Source organism: Nymphaea colorata, chromosome 10 (genome assembly GCF_008831285.2).
Source record: "Nymphaea colorata isolate Beijing-Zhang1983 chromosome 10, ASM883128v2, whole genome shotgun sequence".
Classification (NCBI taxonomy): domain Eukaryota; kingdom Viridiplantae; phylum Streptophyta; class Magnoliopsida; order Nymphaeales; family Nymphaeaceae; genus Nymphaea; species Nymphaea colorata.
Window position 1 is genome coordinate 2,533,814 of NC_045147.1, and position 9,595 is coordinate 2,543,408.

Here is a 9,595-nt window from a genome sequence, read left to right on the forward strand (position 1 = left end):
TGTGCCATCCATCTTTATAGGGTGTTGAGAAATGACTCTTCATCACAAACTTAGCCCAGCAGCAGAATATATTCACTAATCTCAAAAGTGTAAAGCTGCACAAAGGGGATCCTTTCATGCACTTGGCTAGGTTCGTTGGCTTAAAGCTTTCCAATTGAAAGAGGACAAAGAGTTCGATATCCAAGCTAAGCAGTGCTTACCAGATAGCTGAAGTAGCAGATTTTTCCATCTTCTGGAAGGAGCACTTGAGAGGTTTTGCACATTTACAAGAAATTCCAAACATGTCGCCATTTAAGCTAGAAAAATCTAGCACATGAACCTCCTTGAAAATCGGGACTAGCATGAACTTTTCAGAAAACCATTTATGGCCAACAGCAAAAAGACAAATAAACAAGTAAAGAATGCACCAGTAAGGGGCCAAGGTGACAAAAGAAAAAAACAAAATTGCTTGGTGAGGCAGTATGAGTATGAGCAAAAGAATCTTCTGTAAGGAGACAAAGAAGCAAAAAATATGAAACCATGAAAAGGCAGACAAAAAATCCTGTTATGCAGGCAGCATGATATACAGTTAGCTCAGAGATTTACAAAAGGGAACAGAACTATACATGTCCAAATAAATAAAAGATCCATCCTCAGTTAGAAAGCAAACAGACAATATTTGTATAAGAAGTTTTATTGGTCCACCACTGTAGTAAGATATAATAACCCAGCCGATGTCCTATATATCCAAACAGATTCTCAATAACAGCAGGCCATGAACATCTACAAGCAGTTAAGCCCCCAAGGCTATAACTCTTTATGCATAGCCAACATAGCTAATGCACTAAAATAAGGATTTCCAATCATAAAGGTAGGAAATCCTAATGTTGGTGTATCTCACAGATGTGACCAATTTGGCCTTCTCAAAATCATTCTTTGACGTGCTGCCATGCTTGTGAGTTAGTAAACAATGTCAAAATATATTGTAGTACACGTCAAAAAGCTTTCTTTTCGTACATAACCAAGTCATGCACTCCACCTTCAACTTGTGCAGCTCCGCTCCTTACCTGCAAGGCATACATCATTCCAAAAGGTAAGACATGCAAAAAAAGAAAAAGGCACATGCAGATATGTTTTTGAGGCTGTGTAGCTTTAGCCTTTAAGCATAAGCCATACCTCTAGTCTAAGCCCCCCCGATCTGCATAACTTGTGTGCAGACTGCAAACTGGAGACACCAAGATCTTGGAAACCTTGTCTAACTGCCTGCATTGTGTAAGGAATTAATCTGAAAACAGAACCCTTGTCAGGTACAGCTGCAGAAACTCCTTGAGCAATCTTAAGTTTTGACTTGTCACCCAGATATCGAGCGTCACTCCCTTTGGTCATTGCATCAAGAGAGCCCATACCACGATATTTTTTCAACCGACGACCATCCTGGCAAAGTATACATTGACAAACAGCTTGTTTCAAGATCTAAAGAAGCAAAACCATTTAAGTGCATCATTTGAAGCACCAGGTCATCTGGTAAAGCAAAGTACTAGTTTTCAAAAAGAAAAGATTTGTTAATGTAAGATCACACCTATATGCCTGTATGTGCTATCAAAAGAGATGCAAGAACCAGCCAGGGAGATCGAATTTACATTTAATCTATTTTAGTTCAGTTGTATTGGATCTCTTTTGTTGTTTTGGAACTAGATCAAAGTTAGTCTACAAAATGATGTTTGGGGTTCATTTGTAATCGGTCATTAGTTGAATAAAAACCCCAATTTCATTTATTTCCTTCGTTCTGTTCAATTTTCTTTCATTCTTCTTTGCTTTTTGTTGTTTTTACTTGTTCATTGTTTGGTTCGTAATTTGCCACAGGGATCGTAGCTGACACAGGAGCTATCCATCCGGATCAAATTTAGATTAGACCAATTTTAGTTCAGTTTTATTGGATCTTTTTTGTGTTGGGATTTATTAATTTTAGTTTTGGATCCAAATCGTGAGATCCACTTTTAGTCTATAACATGATGTTCATTTGTAATCGGTCATTAGTTGAATGAAAACCTAATTTCATTTGTTTCAGTTATTTCCTTTGTTCTATATTCAATTTTCTTTCGTTCTTATTTGCTTTCCATTGTTTTTACTTTCTTGGTGGTCATTTGGTTTGATGTTTGGGGTTCGTTCCATAGTTGAATGCTGCATTTGTTTTTGTAGATGACGATGGAGAACCAACCAACGGCGGTTGGGGGGTACTTTCAGATGGCAGACATCAGAGGAGGCATCAGATCATTTGGGGGGACTATAGTGGAGCCGCCGGCCTTTACAAGTTACATCTACCAGGAGAGATTGCCCTTGTAATAGGACTATAGGAGCCGGCGGATCACCACGGCTGGGTAGGCGGGTAATGGTTGTGCTTGTGCTGCGGGGAGAGGTCCCATCGATCTATGCCTAGGCGAGTGGCCGCCGGTAGGACCACCCACTGCCTGACCAGCGACTAGGTGTAAGGCCATGGCCTGAATGCAGGAAACGCAGGCCCGTGTTTCCTTAAAAGGGAAACTAGTTCTTAAGCGAACTGGTTCCTGATCGGAACGACCTGGTCATTTAAGGGGGGCCAATTCGGCGGTTCAAGGCCCCGTTTTGGGATTTTGGAACCGAGCCAGGGTCTCCCTACTCAAACCTAGACCCACATCCATATCATTTGGGACCCAGAGGGGTTAAAACTCGACTTGAACCTCCTAAACAGCCGATTCGAGCCTTTTCCAACCAGTTTCACTAGGTCTGTGGGTCTAGATCCAATTGTAATTTATACAAGCCTATTTTCTTCAACCACTTCTTGCCTAGCTCCTCTGACTTTTTACACCTAGAGACCGGTTTCAAACCCAAACCCAAGTCTAGTTTTGACCCAAATTTCTAGACTAAACCTAATTAGGAACCCAAGGATGGAAGCCAAAACCTGAACCAATTTACACACCCAAACCCATCACCCAAACCTTTTAGCAACATGCCAATCAGAGGTATCAGAATAGGGTCTGAGATGAAGCATCAGTTGACTCCACCTAACTAGAGATATGTTTTGCTGTACTCTTTTTTAACCAGAGGAGAATGACGTAGGAGCTATCCATCCAGATCAAATTTAGATTGGATCCATTTAAGTCCAATTGTACTGGATCTCTTTTCTGTTGGGCTTTATTATTTTGAGTTTTGGATCCAGATCCAGGGATCCGCTTTTAGTTTATAAAATGATGTTGAGGGTTCATTTGTCGGTCAATAGTTGAGTCAAAATCATAATTTCGTTTATTTTAGTTAGTTCCATAGTTCTATACAATTTTGTTCATTCTTCTTTGCTTTCCATTGTTTTTACTTTCTTGTCTGTTGCGTGGTTCACAGTTTGCCGCAAAGATTAGAGCCAACCCTCTAATCACGGCATCAAAAAGTCAAAAAGAAAGAACCACTGCATGATCAATTCAGAAACTACAAAAACTAAAGACAATATTCATGTATGCAAGTTATGGAAGTACACAAAGTAAGAAAACTGAGACAAAAAAGCCTATGTAAGTTTGGTCTAAATTAGATAGACACTTGAAAAAAGTGCATAAAAGCATACTTTCATTCTTTCAAACAACTAAGAGAAAACTTGGAAAGTCAATAGAAGTATGGTACAGCATAAATTCTATATATCCAACACTAATAGGCTGAGCGTATTCTCAGTATGATTATTTCCCTGTTTTGTTCATAGACAAGTCTCATTTCAAAGCCTTGAAAAATTTATTTACCTCTATGTGCATATGCAAAGAATGGGAATACAAGCCTTTATACCTTGCCCAGCCCATTAAAATAACAGAATAAAACACATAAAAAGATGCAAGGGAAGACTTGCAAACTAATAAAGATCAGCTCTTGTGTGCATTGACCATATTATGTTGGAGGTTAGAAAGACTTCCAACTCAAAACAACAAGATTCATCCTACATTTTGAGTCATCAAATCACATTGATCAGATGGCAGACTAGTGCAGACAAGTGCATGGACCCTACCTATGTGTGTGTGTGTCTGTGTGTTTGATTGTGCGTGTTGCACACAAACAAATAATTAACCATGCAATAAACACAAATGTTCTTTCAAAAAATATGTCTAACCTTGTAGAAATAGCCTCCAGCAGCCTCCTCAGTACCGGCAAAGAAGCTTCCCATCATGACAGTGGATGCTCCCAATGACAAGGCTTTGACAATATGCCCCGAGTTTTGGATACCTCCATCGGCAATAATAGGAACCCCACTTTGACTAGCAATGCTTGCAACCTTATAAACTGCAGTTGCCTACACGCAACAAAAATGGGTGAAAAAATAAACGATACAAAAAAAAAAGTAGAATCTACAGAAAAGTAAGTAAATTCAATTTTCTCTGACTCAGAAAAGACATAATATAATGCAAAAAAAATTGTAGAAATAATATAATTCTTCCAGACGATTGTTAATATCTTAGTTGCATTTAAAACCAGCTATGTGATTACAAAGGTGTTACAGAGACGATCATTCAATCATATGAATTCACCAGAGAATAATCAATTCAAGAATGCATATGTAACAAATAGATATAAAACCTGAGCTCTTCCAACAGCACAAACTTCTTGAGTGGTGCAAATTGATCCAGACCCCATACCAACTCTCAATGCATCAGCCCCAGCCTTAATCAAATTCTGTGCCTGGTAAGACGTAACAACGTTTCCAGCAATCACATCAAGCTCTGGATATGTCCTCTTCACATATAAGATCATCTCCCTTTGGTAGGTTGAATCTCCCTGTGAGCTATCCAGCACGATGACATTAATGCCAGCTTTGACGAGGTACTCCAGCCTCTCCTTATCATTCTCCCTGGTTCCAATTGCTGCCCCTACAAGAAATTTTCCATCTACTCCCACTGATGGGCGTGCAACAGAAACTGGCAACTCCATCCTCTTCTTCACATTATCCCTGCTCAGCAATTCCACAAGCAACCCATCTTCTGAGACCAAAGGTAGGTACTTCAGCTTCTTAGCAATCAAGGAGGCAGCTGCTTGCTCGAAGCTGGTTTCAGCAGGCACAGAGATAGGATCTCTAGTCATGACATTGCTGAGACGAGTTTCCTGATCAGGGGCAGCAAAGAGGTCCCTCTCTGTGACAATACCCACAAGCCTGGATTTGGTGGTTCCAGACTCAGTTACGAGAATGCAAGAGGAAGAGGACGAGGAAAGGACTGCAGAGGCATCGCCAACTGTGTCAGAGGGTGAGAGGCAAAGGGGATCAGAAATAAAGCCAAAACGGAGAGATTTAGCATGGGAGACAAGGGTGGCCTGCTCGGTGGGGAGGTTGTTGTAGTGAACGATGCCGATGCCACCCAATGCAGCCATGGCAGCAGCCATCGATGACTCTGTGACGGTGTCCATAGGAGAGGAAACACAAGGAGTGGCAAGGGTGATGTTTCTGGTGAGGTTGGTGGTAAGATCAACAGACTCTGCTGGAAAATCAATGTAACCAGGATGGAAGATGACATCATCATATGTATAGGAAGTACCCTGGTTGAAAAGATGCTCTGGTGTGAACCCATCCTTGACTTCCACCAAACCATCACCCATCTTCTCTGAAAGACTAGAACCATGAAATCAGTGAGCAACAAGAAGTAGAAAAAGAAAATATTGCAAAGAAAAATACAACTACTATCAATGTGGGATAAACATCAAATGTCCTCAATATTCAAATTTATCTAAAAATTGGCTGCATCCAAGGCAATTAAAAATAAGAAATGCAAAACAAGTGATGGTGAAAAGGACATACACTGATAGATACCTATCTATGATGAGTAGAAGGAAAAAGCTATGACAAGACATCTATATAAGAAGATTATAAAGAAATATACAAGCTCAACATAACTGCCATGTAAAATTGCTTCTTCAAGGTAAAATGCCTAATTTGGTGCAATCTTCATCAATCAGCTTCACAAACTTAATATATTCCACTTTATCCAGAGGGTGAGTTTGGTTCGTCAAAGGACTTGATATGTCTAGAAATTATTCAGTTTTTTTCTCCTTCATTGAAAATGGAAAACAAGTCTTTCATACTTGTTGACATGTAAGCTATATGTTTGTCACAACCTCTTATGGTTGTTTCTTGACATAGAACTCTGGAGTTCCTATCCTCATCTACAAGGAAAATTCTGTCAGTTCATTTCGCCTCATATCAGTACAAACACACCATAAAATTTTCAACTAGAAATTTCCTTCAACTTAGACCCATTAAGAAACTCACATAGCCAGGCTTGGTCCAATTGTGTACAACTTATATTATTGGAGTTGAAACATATTCTTTCGGCATTAACCTCTTATAAATTATGCAACTTAAGCAATCTTTTCTCTTCCTTTTATTCCTCATCATTTGTTGAAAGTAAAGAAGATGAATTTGGTAAATTCTCCTGTTGGAACAATTTAAAAATATACTCTTGGACATTCACTTTCAACAGCTTTCACTCACTTGGTGTCAACTAGAGTGAAAATGTATATGTGTCAACAAGCATCATCTTCTTTAATGGAGATTCCAGAATACATTTCTATACGGCCTTACAGAAGAAGCATTACATTGATATATATATCACAGCCATAAGCAGATCAATTTTGCTGATGGAGAAGAGTACCCCATTGCAGGGTGGAAGAGTATTGATAAATGATAACAGGTCTAAAATATTTCAATTTCCCTCCTATTAATCAAGCCAAGAAGAAGATGCCATTCATAGTTTCTCTTTGCTTTTTATTTTTCATTATTCTCAGCAACCACTATGACATGCAACTCTCTCTCTCAACCCCCCCCCCACCCCCCCGCCACTGTATATTATGGACATAAAAAATAAAAAACATGCTTTTTTCGCCAAAAAACAACATGAAAATCAAGTTAGCCAAAAAAAGGACAAAAGAACACCCTTTTTGAAAAAACGCCAAAACGAAAAAAATGAAAAAATGAGGACTTTTTTTACATTTTTGAATGTAAAACTGCTTATTTCCATTTTCTAATTTTTATTTGTTGCTCATCTACTTATTTTTTTATTTTTTCTTATTAGTTTCTCATTTATTTGATTTTCCCCTAATTTTTTAGATTTTTAAATTTTTCAAAAAAATCACCATATTTTTCTGTTTCTTTTCAAGCTCAGCGGATTATACTCAAGAAAAAACTCACTGTTTAAAATGTGAAAATAATATTTATAACTATGGGGTGTGTGTGTGTGTATATATATATATATATATATATAGAGAGAGAGAGAGAGAGAGAAGCTGAAGGCTGAGTGCAAGATATCAGGATGGATGAATGGACAGTATAATTCAATAACCCATTGTGTGTGTGTGTGTAAAAAAAAAACGTGGATACAGAGAGAGCGAGAGAGAGAGATGCATATAACAGTGGTCCCTGAGAATAATGAAAAACAAAAGGAAGGCAAAGGTGCCCTTCCCTGGTTTGATGTCGTGTTTATACTCCTTACCTTTTGGTAGTGATGACCATTACTACAATTTTCTTTTTCGCATGTCCTCTGTTCCAAATTCTTTTATACCCATCTCCACATGTCACAGTACGCTAACAAATTAAACACAAGCATGAAGCCCCACAGTAGATGAATGACGGAAACAATAGTCAAGTAGTATATTATATTTTGGTTGTCATGCTATTGCATGTTATGTTCCTATCACATCATATGCCTCTAGATTGGAAATTTGGTTTGCTTGAGAGTTTCTAAGACATCCACGGATGCTGTAACTTATTATCACCACCATGAACAAACAATGTACACAAAGACAAAGATCACAATAAATTGATTACTTATATAAGTGCTCCTTTTCAAGTATCCAGGAAGAATTATGTTTGGCTTTAGAGGCAGCCACTTGCTAGGCTACTTCAGAATTCAGATTCTACGCAGAGAACTAATGGCATTAGAGAGAGAGAGAGAGAGAGAGATGGCCTGAATTGGCAATGTACTTCTTCCATTTGTGAACTCATACACAAAAAGGAAAAAAATCATACTTTTCAACATGCACATCTGGTTTCCCTTTCAGAAAGTAGAAGAAGGGAAATTACCAAACAACAAGTGAATAGCATTGTTCTTCAAAAGAATTAAAAGAACTATTGTAAAACCAATTCATGTCTTCCCTTCATTTTCCTTTTAATATCTTCGAAATAAAAGTTTAAAAAGGCTGTTCACCGTCATCGTCCGCTGGTAATATTTAAGAGACAGACCAAGTAAGATAAATATTAAAGACGAAAAGAGTCACTTTTCTCTGAGGCACAGATATATCCAAGCATACAATGCACAGAAAATTTACAAGAGCCCTAAAAGAATACTGAAAATATACGAATCTGTCCAATATAAAACATGATCAGAACACCAAAAAAGACTATGCAAGACATACCATACACTCACTGAAATCAGAAAACCCTTAAAAAAGAGAAGGAATACACTACCAAGCAATCAGAAAAGTCCTACAAAAAGACATTGAAAACAGAAAGTTGAGGAAAATATAAAACAGAAAGAGAGAGAGAGAGAGAGAGAGAGAGAGAGAGAGAGAATCACTGGGACTGACTGGAGAAGGTCGAAGGAGCGATGGGGACTGTGGGGCGTCCACGGACGGTGAGGGCGTAAACGGTCTGTTTGGTGGAGGAGGAGGACGAGGACGAGTATGACGAGCCGCTTTTGCTTCTAGCAGGAGGGAAGAAAATCCGGATCTGAAAATGAGCGGACCCCTACTGGAAATTGCAAAAATTAAAATAAATAACCCATCACATTCACATCCGTGTCTTTTCATTGAAATTGGAGTGAAGATTCAATTGGGTCGGACAGCATCTCTGCCTTTCTGTCTAAAATCTCCACTGTCCTTTGCTTTTGGTTGGGTTGCGCGACTCATTTTTTTACGTACAAAAGAACAAACATACATAGTGGATCCGACGGAGATGTCACAATACTGAGATGCCCACTAACTGCTTCACAATTTTCGGCACCCAATCTTTTTGAACCACTTTTGTGATTCCCCCAAACCTGGCTTCTGTTGATCAGTACTTACTTTAGACGTCAGTGGGAATATAAATGGTTCTTAATTCCACTTAATTACGTTCGTTTTGATTAACGGGGGGCTTAAATTCGGACCTTATTTATAAACCAAAAGGTGTAAACGTTAGTCAAATTTAGATATGGACCTTGTTTATAAAATGCATTTCAAAATTGACTAGAATAAGATCCAACATATGTACATAATCGGGTAGTATTCATCAGATCTCAAGACACCAAACTCAAACTAAGATTCGATTATGAAATTTGCAAGACAAATTCAAATCTGATCCATAATCCATTCAGGGAGGTTTTTGATCTTCAAACTAGACTGAATGGCTTCAAAATCATACTGATAATCATATATATCCAATCTACTTGCACTCATCCTGGATGGCTCCACAAATTCTTTACGTGATTATGGTACATGCTTTAACAACTATTTTTGGAACTTTTTCGAGTTTGGTATTTTTGTTTTCAGTTCTTCTATAGCTGGGTGATAAACCACTAATTTTTCTTTTTTTTTTTGTTTTTGGCAGGCAGTTGGTGATGTTGGTACTAGATCATCCATTTTCCCT

General features: G+C 38.3%; 1 protein-coding gene across 4 annotated transcripts; it reads right to left on the reverse strand.

Moving 5' to 3' along the window:
- Positions 1-600: 600 nt before the first annotated feature.
- LOC116263399 (inosine-5'-monophosphate dehydrogenase-like) lies at positions 601-8,859 on the reverse strand. Of its 4 annotated transcripts, none has more exons than XM_031643135.2 (5): positions 8,547-8,859; positions 4,564-5,579; positions 4,100-4,279; positions 1,156-1,413; positions 601-1,046 (listed from the first exon to the last, which is right to left on the reverse strand). In XM_031643135.2, the coding sequence occupies exons 1-5, from the start codon at positions 8,776-8,778 to the stop codon at positions 975-977; spliced, it is 1,758 nt and encodes a 585-aa protein (XP_031498995.1). In that variant the 5' UTR covers positions 8,779-8,859; the 3' UTR covers positions 601-974. The 4 variants fall into 4 exon arrangements, with proteins under 4 accessions (XP_031498995.1, XP_031498996.1, XP_031498998.1 ...); XM_031643136.2 differs by having other exon boundaries at positions 4,564-5,587; positions 8,557-8,697; XM_031643138.2 differs by having other exon boundaries at positions 8,557-8,683.
- Between the last annotated feature and the right edge of the window lie 736 nt (positions 8,860-9,595).

Coding starts and splice junctions, on each gene's coding strand:
- LOC116263399 (XM_031643135.2), bottom strand. CDS start 8,778: ATGAAAAGACACGGATGTGAATGTGATGGGTTATTTATTTTAATTTTT. Junction 4,280..4,563: donor GTGCTGTTGGAAGAGCTCAG/GTTTTATATCTA, acceptor TGTTGCGTGTAG/GCAACTGCAGTTTATAAGGT. Junction 1,414..4,099: donor CTGGAGGCTATTTCTACAAG/GTTAGACATATT, acceptor ATACTTTGCCAG/GATGGTCGTCGGTTGAAAAA.